This window comes from Dermacentor silvarum, chromosome 6 (assembly GCF_013339745.2).
Source record: "Dermacentor silvarum isolate Dsil-2018 chromosome 6, BIME_Dsil_1.4, whole genome shotgun sequence".
In the NCBI taxonomy this organism is placed as follows: Eukaryota; Metazoa; Arthropoda; class Arachnida; order Ixodida; family Ixodidae; genus Dermacentor; species Dermacentor silvarum.
In genome coordinates this window covers 17,033,030-17,050,882 of record NC_051159.1, presented here as the reverse complement: position 1 = coordinate 17,050,882, position 17,853 = coordinate 17,033,030, and the positions used below count along the sequence as shown (strand labels likewise).

At 47.8% G+C, this 17,853-nt stretch overlaps 1 protein-coding gene across 9 annotated transcripts in view; it reads left to right on the top strand.

The window, feature by feature from the left end:
- LOC119455311 (amphiphysin-like) overlaps positions 1-17,853 on the top strand; it is a 160,852-nt gene that overhangs the window by 63,716 nt on the left and 79,283 nt on the right. For 8 of the 9 annotated variants that reach the window (XM_049668699.1, XM_037716712.2, XM_037716713.2 and 5 more), the window contains exons 2-5: positions 184-264; positions 1,973-2,122; positions 3,748-3,843; positions 7,338-7,448. In XM_049668699.1, the coding sequence (XP_049524656.1) occupies positions 184-264; positions 1,973-2,122; positions 3,748-3,843; positions 7,338-7,448 (438 nt within the window). The remainder of the gene's footprint in view (positions 1-183; positions 265-1,972; positions 2,123-3,747; positions 3,844-7,337; positions 7,449-17,853) is intronic. The other variant, XM_049668698.1, reaches the window with a different exon arrangement.

Sequence of the window (17,853 nt, the reverse complement as noted above, 5' to 3'; positions counted from 1 at the left end):
GAAGTGCTAAGGTGTCCAACTCAGCTTTATTCTTTAACAAGGTGACGTTGGTGTAACGTGAATAATCTGAAAAAATACTTGTGTAATCAATTCATTACGCACTTTCATTGTTGTGCTGTATGTGGATTTTCTCATTTGTGTTACCAATGTCTTAACGTGGTTTTCTTGACCTCTTTTGTGCAGATATTGCAAAACCTTGGGCGAGCAGACAAGACTAAGGATGAGGTTTTTGAAGTGTACTTGTACAACTTCACAAGGCAACAGGTGAGAGTATATATGAAGCAGCTATTGTTTCTTCCAGTAATTCAGTTTTTTTTTTCTTCACAGTGATGGTGTTAAGAGGGGTTCCACCTTTTTTTTCTGCATCCCTTAATTTTATTGAAGTTTCATTATCGACCTTTCTTATAAGCAGAGGTGTGTCTTCAACATATGGTCAGGTTAATTTGATGGCGTATATTGTTATTCTTGGCGAGAGTGGGAATAGCACAGGAATGGGATAAGACACTTTCTAGTGGAATGTCGCAAAACCGAAGTCCACCTCGGGCAGCACCTAGGATTTGGCCGTACAGTGCCCAATGTTGGAAAAAAATGGCTGCACGCATCGTGTCAGCATTTTGCAAAAGCGCTACCACAACACAGCATTGGTTTAATGGCAGGGCAGTGCTAATTGTATTTTCTATGCTTCTACTTTTGTTTCTGTATTCTTTGCTCTGCATTCTAGCATGAATACAATGCTGGCGTGTTCATTATCATTGTTTGCCATGTTATAAAAAAGTGTGATTAGTGTTGGCAGTCTAACAGAAAAGCAAACCGTAGATCAAGTGGGTATTTAGCCTGGCATAGTTGGCATAGCCTGGCATAGTTGTGTTGGACACACCATAACACGATGCACGCAATATCAGCCGCTGACCAAAAAGACTGGACTGGACACTTCATACTATGCTGTCAAGACACGATAGAATGATGTCCAGCCTCTTTGTAGGCACCTCATAAAATGGTGTTGCAACACTGACATTATGAGTGAAATCGCAGGTCTTCTTTGGCTCGGTCATTGCCAGCTCAGTAGCAATATTGGCATGAGGGTATGCTGCATGGTCTCGTTCCAACTCACCTACAGATGACCTGTCAATGACAAGACCATGTTAATGGGCAGGGTTGCTACATTAACCAGTGCTGCATTAAGAACTTCCACTGAATACTACTGAGAAGGCAAAAGGGGTCCTGTGTGTAGCAACAGAGCTTTGTGGTCTGCGTCAGGCTCCATCACGCATGAGATGATGGGTAGGCAGTTGTCTGTGCTAAGGAGCAATTGTTAGCATTGTTACTGCCTTTAGAAGGACCATGTTGCTAATCACGGTAGAATTCTTCTATTGGGACTAGCTCATCTTGGGAGACTTTGGGGGAGTAGTTGTATGAAGTGCCCTTCCTGGTGTTTTGTTCTCTCTTGTCTCTTTCACCATGTACACGAACAGTTAAGTTCTGCTGAACAGCATCTCGTTCCTGCCCACTATCTGCAGTCCAGAAGGCCAGTTTCCTGCGTTGAACACTTTGTATGATGTAACTTCATAAACGCCCTTCCGGCTTGCATTTTGTTTCTGCGCTACGAAGCTGCATCATGGGAAACCAACTGGCCCGATCTTCAACATTGTTAAGCCTCATTATAACGTCATGGTGGTAGTGAGGGCCATTTAACTCTTGGATTGCAGGAGAAGTTCTGCAGCACGGGGTTGTCCAAACTACGAGAACCCTGTGATGTGGGAAATGTCAGATTCACCGGTGGCTTGAGCTCGCCTATCTACTCGCAACAGGTGGAGGATGGCAGGCTGCCAGTGGTCGGCATAGTCATTGTGGCTGTGTGCAAAGCTGTTTAGCTTAAGGACAATGTCGTCGTCGTTCTTTGTTGTTTTTTGCACTCCACGAGGCCTTTAAGCACGGGTCAGCCGCACTGTGCACAGCAGTGTTATTGTTTCAGACGGCAGCAGCCAAGCTGCAGAAGGAGTTCAAGAACTACGTGCTCTGCATCAAGAGCCTGCAGCTGGCCAGCAAGGCGCTCATGGACACCCTCAGTGAGATCTACGAACAGGAGTGGGTCGGACACGAACAGATCCCTGTCAAGGCACAGGTGGGTGTGGCCTCCAATACGTCAAGATTCTTGCCAACCCAAGCTGCACTGTGTATCATACACGTCAAACTTAACAAAGAAGGAAAGTCTTGCATCCAGAATTTTTGTCATGTCAAGCATTGCATTTTTTTAATGTACGGTGGTATTCTCGCATGACAGGCAAAATGTTTGTAATAAACAAGTTATTTGGATAATTTTTACACTTGGAAATCAGCACACAAGAAATACCAGGGTGCTTGTTTGCTCTTTATCAGCCTGCTGCAATGTTTTCAATGAGAGTGACATTCAGGTTGTTCTGCGAGACAAGCATTAAGTGCTGTATCATCATCGTCATCATCAGCCTATATTTATGTCCACTGCGGGACGAAGGCCTCTCCCTGTGATCTCCAATTACCCCTGTCTTGTGCTAGCTGATTCCAGCTTGCGCCTGCAAATGTCCTAACTTTATCACCCCACCTAGTTTTCTGCCGCCCTCGACTGCGCTTCCCTTCTCTTGGTATCCATTCTGTAACTCTAATGGTCCACCGGTTATCCATCCTACACATTACGTGGCCTGCCCAGCTCCATTTTTTTTCTCCTAATGTCAATTAGAATATCGGCTATACCCGTTTGCTCTCTGATCTACAGCGTTCTCTTCCTGTCTCTTAACGTTAGGCCTAACGTTTTTCGTTCCATCACTCTTGTGCGGTCCTTAACTTTTTCTCCAGCTTCTTTGTTAACCTCAAAGTTTCTGCCCCATATGTTAGCACCGGTAGAATGCAATGCTTGTGCACTTTTCTTTTCATCGACAGTGGTAAGCTCCCAGTCAGGATTTGGTAATGCCTGCCGTATGCACTCTGTCATACAGCATGCATACTGTAATGGGTTCTTTAGTGGAGGAGAGCAGATATTTGTTTCCTCGTAACAAAACAAATTGGGGGTAAAATATAATGCTTAAAAAGCTATACTGTTTCCTAGCACCATTGTTGTCATAAGTATGTCGGAATACGATAATGGTAGCAGTGTTAAGTCGCACAGCTCGGGGCCTGCAGTGTTTCAAGAGCTAATGACGACACCCTTTATGGCTTATCGCCGTTACCCTATCATGATGAGCATTTTCACCTATCTACTCAACAGCGCATCATGTACAACAGTGTACAGCAACCTACGTGCTTTTAATAGGCGATAAGCTAAATGATAAGCACCGGTCTAAGTTTGCGCTGCTCATGGAAATGAAACAATGTTGGCTCAAGAAAATGCGCAGCCAGGAGGGGGGGCAAGCACAAAGGCTGCATATATGCTTGGCAGGTGATGCAGTGCACGCAAGTTGAATGCAATGATCGGCACCACGTTTCAGCAGGTACTATGTTTCAAAGAAAGCAGCGGCAGTTCTCACTCTATGGATCATTGTACAAAGACAGTTTTCTTGAGTCAGCGCAACTCGGAAAGGTGAAGAAAACAACAGATACAAGAAAGGATACATAGTATTAAACAGGAGACGGGCTGCTAATTGCAATGTTTGTGTATACAAATGTGTTCAAACACACATGCTAAAGCTAGAAGACTGTGCGTAGTTGTGCCGCTTTCCCGCCAGGTGTGTAGTACTAGCCATGCTTCCTTGTGTTTATCCAACCACGCCATGCCAGACTCTGGAACTTCTGTGGGATGACTACCATAGAAAGATGAATGACCAGGTGATGATTCCACTCAACAGCTACATCACCCAGTTTGCAGACGTTAGGGTGAGTGCTTATTTTGGACCTACCATTCTGGCTTTTTTTTCATTAAGATATGGGCCTTCTTTAGCATGCAGGCAAAAGAGAATTATGATTATCATTCTTTGCCCTTTGTGGCAACTATTATAAAATTCTTTAGCTGTGTATCATAACCACATAAAGCCAACAGACACTGAAGCGGACATTGTTTAACTGCGCGAAAAAAACAAACAAACGGACCACAGAGACAGCATGGAACAAGGACGGGCGCAGACTTGCAACTAAAGTTTATTCCACAAAGACCACATATAAGTACAACACAGACCTACACTGTGCGTGCGCGAATAACGAAAAATTCTATGCTCGTCAATAAGCCTCATCTGGCTGTTGTGCAGATAAACTGAGGTGTCGCTGACACACTCTTGTCCCTCCTTTCTTATACGGTACGCCTCGAGTAGCTCTCTCGCTCGGCTATCTCGGCAGCGACACAAAATCTTTACTTTTTTCATGATCGGCTTACACTGGGCTGCCAAGCAGTGGACAGGAAGGTGCCCATTCGCTTTATTCCTAATTGACAATTCATGCTCACGCAAGCGTACATTCACGCACCTTCCTGTTTGGCCTACGTAGAATTTGCCGCATGATAGAGGTATCTGATACACAGTAGCTCTCTCGCTCGGCTATCTCGGCAGCGACACAAAATCTTTACTTTTTTCATGATCGGCTTACACTGGGCTGCCAAGCAGTGGACAGGAAGGTGCCCATTCGCTTTATTCCTAATTGACAATTCATGCTCACGCAAGTGTACATTCACGCACCTTCCTGTTTGGCCTACGTAGACTTTGCTGCATGATAGAGGTATCTGATACACAGTAGCTCTCTCGCTCGGCTATCTCGGCAGCGACACAAAATCTTTACTTTTTTCATGATCGGCTTACACTGGGCTGCCAAGCAGTGGACAGGAAGGTGCCCATTCGCTTTATTCCTAATTGACAATTCATGCTCACGCAAGTGTACATTCACGCACCTTCCTGTTTGGCCTACGTAGACTTTGCTGCATGATAGAGGTATCTGATACACAGTAGCTCTCTCGCTCGGCTATCTCGGCAGCGACACAAAATCTTTACTTTTTAGGGGCGAAGCTCCTTAGGGTGTGGGTCTGTCCCTCCTCTGTAGTAGTAGTCGTCGTAGTAGGTAGCCACGTCTACTTTTATGAGAAAAAAAAATTCCGAGAGTTGTGGCCGTAGCGGAATCGAACCAGGGACCCCTCGCTTCTGAACGCGTGGCGCTAACCACTACGCCACGAAGCGCACATGGACAGACGCACCTAGATGGCAATAAATGCCCAACATTAACGAAAGACTGCGCGTTTCTAACGCGTTTGTGCTAGCGCGTTACGGCCCGTGCAAGAAGCTGGTGTAAGACGCCGTGGCCTCTCCGCCTTACCCCCGTATTCATAAACGCTGATGGCGTCGGCAAACGCGGTGCACGTTCCGGCATGTGTAAACGGCTGCGTAAGACGCTGTGGCCTCTTCCCCTTAGAGTACTGCACGTTTCTAACGCGTTTGTGCTAGCGTCCCCTTAAGCGGGAGATCGTGCAATTATAATGAAGGGCGCTGTTATAAAATAGGAATGACGTCACATATGGCGCGTGTCATTGGTGGAAGTCAATCGTTCGATTTAGTGCGGCGAGACTGGGCGAATTACACGGAAGATTCACGGTTTACCGATGATTCCCTCCGGAGCTTCGCCCACTCATCATCATTCACCCCGTGGATATGCGGTGTTTTTTTCATGATCGGCTTACACTGGGCTGCGCAGTGGACAGGAAGGTGCCCATTCGCTTTATTCCTAATTGACAATTCATGCTCACGCAAGCGTACATTCACGCACCTTCCTGTTTGGCCTACGTAGACTTTGCCGCATGATAGAGGTATCTGATACACAGTAGCTCTCTCGCTCGGCTATCTCGGCAGCGACACAAAATCTTTACTTTTTTCATGATCGGCTTACACTGGGCTGCCAAGCAGTGGACAGGAAGGTGCCCATTCGCTTTATTCCTAATTGACAATTCATGCTCACGCAGGCGTACATTCACGCACCTTCCTGTTTGGCCTACGTAGACTTTGCCGCATGATAGAGGTATCTGATACACTACTCCAACACTGCACTCTATGTGGGAATTGGTGTGCTTTGTTCCGCACCTTTGGAGCCTATCTGTGCTTCTTCCTATGCGAGAGCATATTCCAGCGAGCTTGCTGGGAGCCAAGAATACTACCTGAACTCCATGTCGTTTTACAACCTTTTTTAAGTTGTGCCTTATGTCCACAAGACTTCCCACAACTTTATGATATAGAGTTGAGGTAGCGTTCTCGGCTCCCAGCAAGCTCACTGGAATATGCTCGCACATAGGAAGAAGCACAGATAAGTTCCAAGGGTGCGGAACAAAGCACACCAATTCCCACATAGAGTGCAGTGTTGGAGTAGTGTATAGATACCTATATCATGTGGCAAATTCTACGTAGGCCAAACAGGAAGGTGCGTGAATGTACGCCTGCGTGAGCATGAATTGTCAATTAGGAATAAAGCGAATGGGCACCTTCCTGTCCACTGCTTGGCGTGCCAGTGTAAGCCGATCATGAAAAAAGTAAAGATTTTGTGTCGCTGCCGAGATAGCCGAGCGAGAGAGCTACTCGAGGCGTACCATATAAGAAGGGACAAGAGTGTCTCAGTTGACACCTCAGTTTATCTGCACAATAGCGAGATGAGGCTTATTGACGAGCTTAGAATTTTTCTTTATTCGCGCACGCGCAATGGTGTAGGTCTGTGTTGTACTTATACGTGGTCTTTGTAGAATAAACTTTAGTTGCAAGTCTGCGCCCGTCCTTGTTCCATGCTGTCTCTGTTTCTTTTTTGTTTTTGTTTTTGCGCAGTTAAACAATGTCCGCTAATATGTACCAATTCGCCCAACAACAAGTTCTTCTAAAAGACAATGAAGCCAAGGAAAGCATCGGGGAAATTAAGTGTGGTTGAAATTGGAATGTAGAAAATAATGAAGAAAAGGGAAATGAAAGTGAACAAAAAGATAACTTGTCGCTGGTGGGAGCCGAACCCGCAACCTCCACGTTACGTTGGTGGACGAATTGATGGCCGTCGCCGTAGCACAATTGGTAGTGCAACGCACGCGTAATGTGGAGGTTGCGAGTTCGGCTCCCACCGGCGACAAGGTATCTTTTCATCCACTTTCATTTCCCTTTTCTTCATTATTTTTACATTCCAATTTCAACCACACTTAATTTCCCCGATGCTTTTCTAGGCTTCATTGTCTGTTGGCTTTATGTGGGTTATGATTAACAAAATCGAGTCCCTCGGTTCCCCTTCTTCTTTCGTTTGCCTGTGAATGGCGTAACTGTTTCAGGAAGAAGGAAACTTCACTCGTAAATGTAATGAAAGTGACATACACATGTTCAGACTTCATTTTGAGGATGCCCACATGGTGTTGGTAATTGCTTGCTTTGCAGGGGCGCATAGCTAAGCGAGGCCGCAAGCTGGTTGACTACGACAAGTGCCGACACAGTGTTGAGAGTCTGCGTAACTCTGCAAAGAAGAAGGACGACTATAAGCTGGGCAAGGTCAGTGTCCTCGGGTGTTGCAGCTGCATGCCATTTGCTTATCCAACTGTGTTGCTTTCAGATAGCAGTAACTCTTAACGTGCACGTTTGCTGCTAATATATATTAGCAGCAAAACATTTCAGGGTCCATGCTTCCTTCCTGCTTTAGTTATAGATTAGGTGGTGCAGTGTGTGTGCATAGGTATTTGTTAGGCTACCAAGAAACAGTTTATCACTTGTGGAGTAATTTTGAGTGTGCATAAATTCCAGCAATAATCCTGTTGACATGTTGTCCTGCTGTTGATAAAAACAATTCTTAGGGAGCTCAAGAAATCTGTAAATGCGGACTGTGCTGATAAGAACATGAGTAAATGTGTATTCATTCCTTACATTCACGGGGTTTCACATAACCTGACAAAACTAGGAGGAAGTGCTGGCGTCAATTAAGTTCTTTCTCCTCTGCAGAAGCTCACCAAACTGTGCAGGGTAGTAAATATGGACAAGAAGGAAAAGCTAGCAACGTCCCAGCAGTTTTATGCAAAGAAAAAGCTAGTGGATGCTATCCTTTTGTCGCATGGTGCAACCTATTCTGGCAAAGCAAGCAGATGCTTGAGTGAAAGCACAAGTCTCTCATCTAGGCTTGCACTGCAGAGATTCTGGTTGTGTGCCATTGTTGCAGAATAAGAAAAACTGACATTTTATGCAGATCTGGCTGTCATTTGAAAGGTATATGGAATCTGTAGGGTTAAGAGGCTGGGAGAATGTGTCAGTATGCCTTGCTTAGTAACTTCAACCTCAAAGTATTTGGGCAGCCTGTAGCTGGTCTGGATGGACTCTGTCATAGTGTTCTTCCTTTTGATTGTCCAATTTTGCTAATTTGTTCTAATTTATTTGTTATTTGTACAGTGGAATCTCGATGATACGAATCTCACGGGGTCACGAAAAATATTCGTATTAGCCGAAATTCCTATCATCGAAACAATTAAAACTAGCTAAATTAAAGAGTCGGAGGTGAACTCACTCAGGCACACACACGTAAAAAGCATTTACAGTATAGATCACTTATAATGTAACCGTTTATAGAACTGGCTACAACGTGGCCTGTTCCGACTCCCGTTTACCCTCCCATAGCAATCCATGTATACGCATACCGCTTACAGTGCAGCCGCGTGAGACGAAATACCGGTTATAATGCGGCTTCTACGGGAAAATCTCGCTGACAAGGGCGGTAGCGAGCACGCTTCTCAACGAGGTGCGCCCACCGATGGCAGAGGAGATCAACGAGGGCGATGCGGAGGAAAAGCTTGAGTCCAAGGACGATAAAATCGTCGCCGCGCGCTGTATGTGCGAGTGAAAGCGCGCCTTTTGCGCGGGGGACGCGTGCCTTCACGGACAGCGAACGCACAGCGGAGAGCAAATGTGACTTCCGTCGCGCGAAAGGCCGTGGGGATAGAGGGAGGGATAGAGGGAGGGATAGAGGGAGGGATAGAGGGAGGGATAGAGGGAGGGATAGAGGGAGGGATAGAGGGAGGGATAGAGGGAGGGATAGAGGGAGGGATAGAGGGAGGGATAGAGGGAGGGATAGAGGGAGGGATAGAGGGAGGGATAGAGGGAGGGATAGAGGGAGGGATAGAGGGAGGGATAGAGGGAGGGAGGGATAGAGGGAGGGAGGGATAGAGGGAGGGAGGGATAGAGGGAGATGCTGTGCTGCTGCACCAAATGCGTATCCTGCAACCGGGCGCAAGGGTAACTGGCGACGCAATCTCCCACGTGATAGGAGCAAAGCGGGAAGTCAGCGCGGGAGGGAGGGGGGGGGCAGCTTCTACTCTGCTAACAAATGCCTTCTTGTACTTTGCGCCTGTGCCGGCTGTTGGTGCTGTCGTGCGCACCGTATCTTGAAAGCGATCTCCACACGGCTCTGACCTTTGTATGCGCTGTGCTTACGCCGCTCAGTTTCCGTTGAAGCGATAGACTGCACCAACCTTCGCTCGCTGCGGCAGCCGCGCTTCCCCACGTCTGCGTGGGGAAAAGCACAAAAGCAAGAAAAGCGGCACCGCTTCGAACTCTTCGCGGCCTCCGCGCTGTCCGGCGCCGTGTCCGCACCTCCGCACCAAAAGAGAAAGGGAAAAGCGCATGACTGCGCGCTGTTCTCTTTCGCCGCCGTCAGTAGGGCGGCGTTTATTCGTATCAACCGACGCGGGTCGGAAATCTATTTGTAACAACCGTTCTCTAGCACGTTGCAAAGTAATAGGGCTCGGCTGGGACCACAGAAAAATTTGTATCATCCAGAAATTCGTATTGGCCGTGACCGTATCATCGAGATTCCACTGTACTAAGTTTGCAGCTGCTATTCTGTGCAGACGAGAAACAAACTTATTGTCATTCGTTAGTGTACCTCGTGATATTCTGGCCATTTCCTCTGTACTTGACATTCTCTAGTACCCATATTCAAGTTATGCCTAACCAACTAGCCGTACATGATGTTTTGACCAAAGCTTTTATGGAATCGGCTGAACAGCACCACAGACTTGACTGAGCTCATTGAGAAGGTCTTGGCTCTGCACGTGTGAGGCTGGCTACCACGCGCAAAGGGAACTTGGTCGGGGCGACGCCAGCTGTTGTGGGTTGATAAGCTGCTGTCATGTTAATTGGCATTGATAACAGGAAATAAATGCAAAGCATTTGAGGAAAGAAGGCAACGCTTGAGAAAACCCTACACTAGTGTTGCCATTGCCATGCTATTGTGGGTGGCAGTGAACATGCATAGCGCGTACAGCATGTGCCCATAATGATACTGCCACCTGGTGTCACGAGGTGTCATACCAAATCAATATGCACCGAATACAGCGGTGCCAAGCATTTCCTTGCGTAAGAATCAGCTTAATGTTCACAGCATATTCGCTGAGGGGCCAGTGTAAATTGAGTGCCCAGTGGAAGAAAGAGCCCCGAGGAAAGTACTTGCTCCGTACCTGCTGTGGGAAAACGCCTCGATCCCGCGGTTCACGGCCACAGCTCCAGTCCCGGCCGGCTGCGCCCAAGGGCGCCCAGCCGCAGCTCGCGTGTTCCTCGCACCACTGCTCGCGCGTCCGTCATCTTCCTCGTCCACAGCTGGCTCTTATGCCACTATTCACGTCAGCGTTCCCACACTGCATTCAGGTTGAGTTCATTTATTTACCACATACACGGAGTTTCATATAAGTGGTTGGCACGAGGGAAAAAAAGCTGCATTAGAAACAGCTTGACTAGCCCCACGTCCCCGGTTCACTATGGCAACATGGCTGTAAGATAAAAATACATTTCAACATCGGTGTCAAATGAGAATACACAGTTAAATTTCACTTTTTGTAAAATAGTTTTCTAAGAACGTATTTAACACAGCAGGCTTAAAAGGAAGTGCTAAGAGAGTGTGCAAACGTTTTCATAAGAAATCTTGAAATTATTTAATGTCTTCGGCAAGCAATAACTTATTATTTGAAAGCCATAGTTTGTGCACGGCCGTGGCACATACCATTGTATCGATTGTTGGTTTAGGCACGAAGAAGGATTTAGTTGCAAGTTAGCTACACTGTGTATATAACTGCAGTTTTTTAAAGTATCGGATCTAAAGGAAAGTAATAAAGTGTATTCATTTAGCACGTTTAATTTAATTACATTATATTTAATGAATAGTTCTGAAGTGTGTGCATTAAATGGTAGGTTTGCAACAGAATGTAGGACCTTTTTTTGTAGGATAAGAAGATTATTTATGGATAGCTTTGTTCCGTTACCCCAAATTAAGTTACAATAGCGCAGATGTGATTTCGCACAGCATCAAAAAGATTGGCATTAGGTAACCATGTGGATGCAGTTTTTTCATCAAAAACAAGCTTGGCAACACGTGTGCATCTGTTCAAAGAAGGGCTGAGGGCGGAACTGCGTGTCAGAGCGCTGGCTGTTCGATCAAGCAAAATTTCATGTTTACGCCTTGTGGTGCTGGCATTGTCTACAAAGTTCCACTTTCTTGTGGTAAAGTCTACATTGGTCAGACTGGGCAGTGCATCAATGTGCGCCTCAAAGAACACGCTTCGTTAATGGGCGCACCCAGCTTTCATCTATCAAGCCACTGTTGCACTTACGGTTGGTTACTGATTTTTGATAGTACTGCCAAGCTCCCTCTATACTTTCCGTATGGTCACAAAACTTCCCAGAAAGTTTCATATAGGGACAGAAGGTTGCACCAGAGGCGCTGGTGTAAGTAGAAGGGGCTGGTCTGTGGGATCATGCAATCATCTTTCACGAGGAAAGGCCCACGTTTATTTCAGCATGTTTCCAGAGTGGAAAAGTTTGGTGAAATAATTTAATATGCGATTGTGCTTAAATTACACACAATGTGGTGTGATTGACATGCCCCCCCCCCCCAGTAGCATTCCTCGCACGAGATGTTCCCGTCAGCTCTCTTTATTTACACTATTCTCTAGTTAGTTATAATCGGTTAGCTAGTTCATTGAGTTAGTCAATAGATTAGTTAGTTCAGTTAGTTATATTTGCTTAGTTATTACACAGAATCGTATCAACAAGGTTCCACTGTACTTATTTGTTTTATAATGGGGTTTATTTACAAAACAGCTAGGGCTATGCAACAGCCTTAGCTCAAGAGCATCGGTCGCTGTCTCGCGCTCTCCCGGCTGCCGGACTTCGTCGTCCTTTCTCAATATAGTTGGTGACTCTCTTCCCCACTGCATTGGCCCCGGCAGCGAAGAGGAGCCATCCTGGCGACTCAAGGCGATGCAAGCACAAGAGGGTCATAGTACGGCTTTAAGCGGCTCACGTTGACTGTTTCACGACCGCGGCAGGGTCTGTCGGTGGGAGGTGTCACAGGCTCGATGACGTATTTCACCGGCGACGTGCATTGAAGGATCCGGTAGGGACAGCGATATTTCGCTGCAAACTTGCGGGAGAGACTAGGTGTTGGGCATGGAATCGAAAGCGATACGAACAAGCCAACAGGGAAGGTAGGGGCAGGTTTAGCCAGGTCAAGGCACTCTTCTTGACGACCTTGTCTCACGGATGTAAATGAGCGTGTGAGTTGGCTGCACTCTTCGGCACATTGAGTGAGTTCTGAGGCTGGATGGTATTCGGATGCATCCGGGCGATATGGAAGTGTAGTATCCAGTGTGGCAGATGGCTCACGCCCGTATAGCAGAAAGAAAGGGAGAAATTCAGTGGTGGCTTGCATGGCTTTGTTGTAGGCATATGTCACAAAAGAAGCACCAAGTCCCAATTAGACTGGTCGGAGGTTATGTACATGGAGAGCATATCACCGAGTGTTCGGTTAAAGCGCTCCGTCAAGCCATTAGTCTGCGGATGATAACTTGTAGTGGTGCAATGAATAGTATTGCACTCAGTGAGAAGCTCTTGGACGACTTGCAAAACACACACCCTCGGTCGCTAAGCAGCTCGCGTGGCGTGCCGTGGTGAAGAACGAAGCTGCGCAAGATGAACAAGGCAACATCACGAGCTGAAGCTGTTGCCCGAGTGGTGGTTTCGGCATATTGAGTGAGGTGGTCGACGGCCACAATAATCCACCGATTGCTCGCAGGGGTGGAAGGAAGGGGCTCATACAGGTCTATGTCGATTCTATCAAACGGGCGAGCAGGACACGGCAAAGGTTGTAATGAGCCGGCCAGGCGAGTGACAAGTTGTTTTGTGGCATTGACACTCAATGCAGGAACGAATGTGCTTGCGGATGTATGTGTACATTTCACGCCAATAGAATCGCTGGCGAAGTCTATCATACGTTTTCAAAACGCCAGCGTGTGCGTTTTGTGGGTCTGCGTGAAAATGCGTGCACAGATCGAAGTGCAAATGGCGAGGTATAACAAGAAGCCACTTTCAACCATCGGGCTGATAGTTGTGGCGGTACAACATGGCGTTCTGGAACGCATAATGAGGCACGTGGTGACGAAGGGCGCGAGAGAGAAATTCGAGAACTTGAATTTTTCGACAACGACGCAGTTCGTGCCTCAGGAACTGAGACGTTTAGTTTTCCGCGTCAGAAGGGCAGGGTCGACGGCGCATAGGCACAGAGAGCGACGTCGGGGGGATGGAGATCGGTGGGTAGCTGAGGGCATGCGCTCGGGCAAAGAGGATTGTGTAAGTCGCGCTGTGCCGTCAAAGCGCCCAGGATTGTACGCAGACGGTCGCATGTCATCTATTGGAACAAGAGGGCGACGGCGACAGAAGCATGCCACATGTCCTGCATAACCACAAGAATAACATATAGGACAATTGTCCGCAGTGCGCCAAGGATTCGTGGGGACTGGTTGGCTGAACAGAACTGGTGGGGGCTGAACGGGTGCTGACGCGGAAGAATAGGTCGGTTGACGAGGCGACTAGGCCGCGACGACTTGCGCGTACGACAAGGGCGCAGGCTCCGGAGGTGGCAGACGAGCGAAAGGCGAAGCGTCGGTGACCTCTTCCTGGATAACTTGTCGTATGACTGGGGCCAGATGTTGTGCCTGGGCTGGCTCAGGCGTGCTCGATAAAATGGGGAGCTGTCGGGCAATCTCTTCACGTACGAACTGCTTGATCTGAATCAACAGTGCATTCTGGTCACCCAGAGTCAACGCCGCGATCGAGTCGTTCTGTTCCAGAGGGCGTCGAGTTTGGGCGTGTTGCTTGCACAATTCGTCGAAACTCTGGCACAAGCCGACAACATCGGCAACGGTTTGTGGGTCTTTGGCCAGTAACATGTGAAATGTGTCGTCGGCTATTCCTTTGAGGATTTGCTTGATCTTATGTGACTCGTTCATCGACGGGTTTATACGCTTACACACGTCGACGACATCTTCGATATAACTGGTGAAGTTCTCACTGGATTGTTGAGCGCGTTCACGCAGTCGCTGTTCGGTGCGGTGTTTGCGAACCACGGGGCGGCCGAAGATTTCGGAAAACGTTGTCTTGAATGACGCCCAGTTATTAAGCTCCGCTTCGTGATTTCGGAACCTGACTGGCGATGCCGGTCAAGTAAAAGATTACATTGGTCAGCCTAGTCGCATCGTCCCATTTGTTGACTGCACTCACTCTCTGGTAAGTTGCCAACCAGTCCTCGACGTCTTGGTCGTCAGTCCCGCTGAATATCGGTGGGTGACGCTGAGGCAGCATGCCGGGACAGACGGTGGCTTGAGCCTGGGAGGAGCCTTGCGTGGTGGTTTCTTCTGGCATCGTTGACGCTGGAGGTAAGGTACGGCTTCGTAGTTCTAGGTTGGGTGACTGGGAGAATACCCGGCACCTTTCCACCAAAGTATAATGGGGCTTATTTACAAAACAGCTAGGGCTATGCAACAGCCTTGGCTGAAGAGCGTCAGTCGCTGTCTCGTGCACTTCGTCGTTCACTCTCAATGGTTCCGGACTCTCTTCGCCACTACAGTTTGTTATTTAGATATAGTCAGTTATATTTTGCTAGTTAGTTCATCAGTTTAATTATTTGTAGTTATATCTTGTTAGACAGGTTATAGTGCACTTAGGTTAGTTAAGTTAGTTATTAGCAAGTTTAGTTGGTTAATTGGTTAAGTTAGCTTAGGCTAGGCAATTAATTAATTTATCAGCATAGTTAGCTTAGTTAATTAGTCCAAAAAGTTGGTTACTATATTTAGTTAGGCTGGTTAGGTTCAGTATTAGTGAGTTTAGTTAGTTAGCTTAGTTAGTTATTACGTATAGAATTTGTTTAGCTAATTATAGTAAGTTTAGCATTTGAATTACTACCAGTGGTTAGGTTAGTTAGGCGCCCCTGCAACTTGACCAACACGCAGGCACACAACGAATGTTAGGCATTGTTGCTATCACAAAGCATGCGGTCTCTACACGGAGAGAGATGTGCCTTGCAAAAAATGAAATGCGAGCGGCTAAAAACAGCAATGCTTGTTCAAAATAGAATATGAAATAAAGCGGGCAATTGCTCTGTAGCCAGTTTCTAACGATGTTCCCAAGTGTACCTTGTGAATTGTGAATTAGGCCACTGTTACAAATGCAGGTGAACCTGGAATGGAACAAGACGTTGTAGTTTCCAAATTGTTCACATAAAAATTTTTGAACACTGTACAAAACCGAGGCGGCGATCTGCACGTTGTGGGTTCTTGGTGTCTCACAGGAGACCAACCACCGCGGGTTCGAGCTTAGCGAGCCACAGGGCCGCGTCAGCCATCGCCTCCAGCACCGCTTGCGCGCAAGCTCAGGGGCCGCAAGGGGCTACCGAGCGACGCACACAAAAACACAGTAAAGCCCTGAGTTGACGGAAACCGTTTACTGAAACCGTCGGAACCAGCACTGCACAAACGCCCGCACGGAGGGGAGCCAAAGGGGTCCCGCACCAGGGCGAAAATACAATAACAGGCGCCTATAGCACGTCGCGGCGAGAGCACAGGCTCAAGCTGGGACACGCCGCTAGGAAAAGTCCCGGCGGCTATGCTACTTGCTCTGGCGATAACCAATGGGTCAACTCGCGAGAGCACGGGCAATATCCTTCGGCTTAGGCTTTCGGCAAGTGCGGCTCGGCGAGGTACGACCTCGCGCGAGCACTAATGGCACCGCTCGTCGGCTTAGCGTCGGGAAAGGATCAGCACAAAGTACGCGCTCCCCGCATGGGCAAAGGCACCGTGCGCGAGCTCCAGTCCTAGTCACAAAGGTGTCGGCGGACGAGAGGAAAGCATGAACGTACCGTGCGCTGGTCCCGGAGAGAAGTCCCGCGCTTCGCCGCTAGCAGCCGACAACCGGCCGCGTAGTGACGTCAGCGCCCCGCCCTCACCGCCAACTGCCGCGTGCGCAGCGCCACCGCGGGAACCGGTTAGGCGGCGCGGGCGGAGAAGGAGGCCAGCGGGGAACGATGGCGAGGGATGCAGAGCAGGTGAAGCCCGCGCAATCATGCAATCATGCCGGCGCAACCCTCAATCCCCACAACGTTGTGCCGACATTACAGTTAAACCTCGATGTACCGAAGTCGGTAAAATTCGCAAATTGCTTCATTATATTGAAATGGTGTTGTATTGAAATTTAACCTTATATGCAAATAAGCACAGTCGTCGATCGATTTTTCTTACACGAAAAAGGGTCACAAAATTTTCAAATTATTGGGCAATCGAAAAAAAGAAAATTTGAATCAGAAAACAGTTTATTTTGTTGAATTTTGGAGTCGGTGATGAATGATATGGTTTCACGCGACATCAACCATATATTCACATCGGCGGTGTGAATTAAGCGAAGCCAGCCACACTTTCGCGTCTACTCCGCCCCCACACCTGATAGTGTCGCCCGCACCGGGGACGACACTATCGTGAGAAGCGCCGGCAACGGGGAGCGAATGCTTCGTCTGCCTCTCGTTTTAACGGGAGACCCGAAATTCGAGATTACGCAACCTCCAATACTAAACGTGCGTGAAGACAGCTTACATGATGTCGCGCCATCTTGGCACGCCCACTCTTTGCACACGCGGCAGATTACCTCTAAAGCAGGGTGAGTGCGACTGCGTATGTGCTCAGCCATGTGCAGCCACGGCCCAGACGCGCGCCAGAAATCGTGACACGCACCAGCTTACCTCCCATCCCCCCGCTTGATGGCATTACCGCGACCTCGCTCCCCTCCCCCTCTTTCCCTTTGCTCGCCCGGGGAGGCGGCACTCGTGAAGTAACCATCTTTCTTGTCTCACCCTTGCACATTTTCACTCGCACATAGTGCGCAGGGCGCGATACATCTTATTGCATGTGGAACATGACGCTGCTCCACTTCAGCGGTTGCTCTTGTTGCGTGGTGCACGATTTGAGGTGTTTTTGCAAGCAGCCGCTTGTAATTCAATCATTTGACCATCTGTGCCAGCGGAAGTTTCTATTGTCTCGGTATTCCTTTGCAGCGGCAGTGATATTTCGTTATATTATAATTGCGTATAAACACGCTTCGTTATATTGAGGTTCTAAATACACGGTGTTCTATGATCAAGAGGTTATGAAAAGTTAAACACTTCATTATATCGAGAATTTGGTTATATTGAAGTTCTTTATATCCAGGTTTAAGTGTATTGACATGCTGATAATAGTAATTGACCCTTGCGCCAAAGTGGGCATACATACGCACAGAACGGCTGTGACATTCGTCGGGTGTCTGCAACAGTGCCCTTCTACTTGCGGTGGCGCCGCGTTGCGTCCACTGCAAGCACCATATGAAGCACTCCCTTAGCGTTACGCTGGAGTTTTGTGACTACAAAACGTGCTGAAAGACCGCTGTTATGAGGCACAGAGAGCAGTGTACATGCTGCTCTCTGTGCTGTGCTGTAGCTGAGGCTTTTCACATGAGCATGCACAAAAATGCATAAGTATACCTGCCAAGTCTCTCTCGGATTTGGGCCATTTCTTCCGGTTGTACGGTTGACAGGAAAATCTCCCGGAAATTGCAGTTGTGT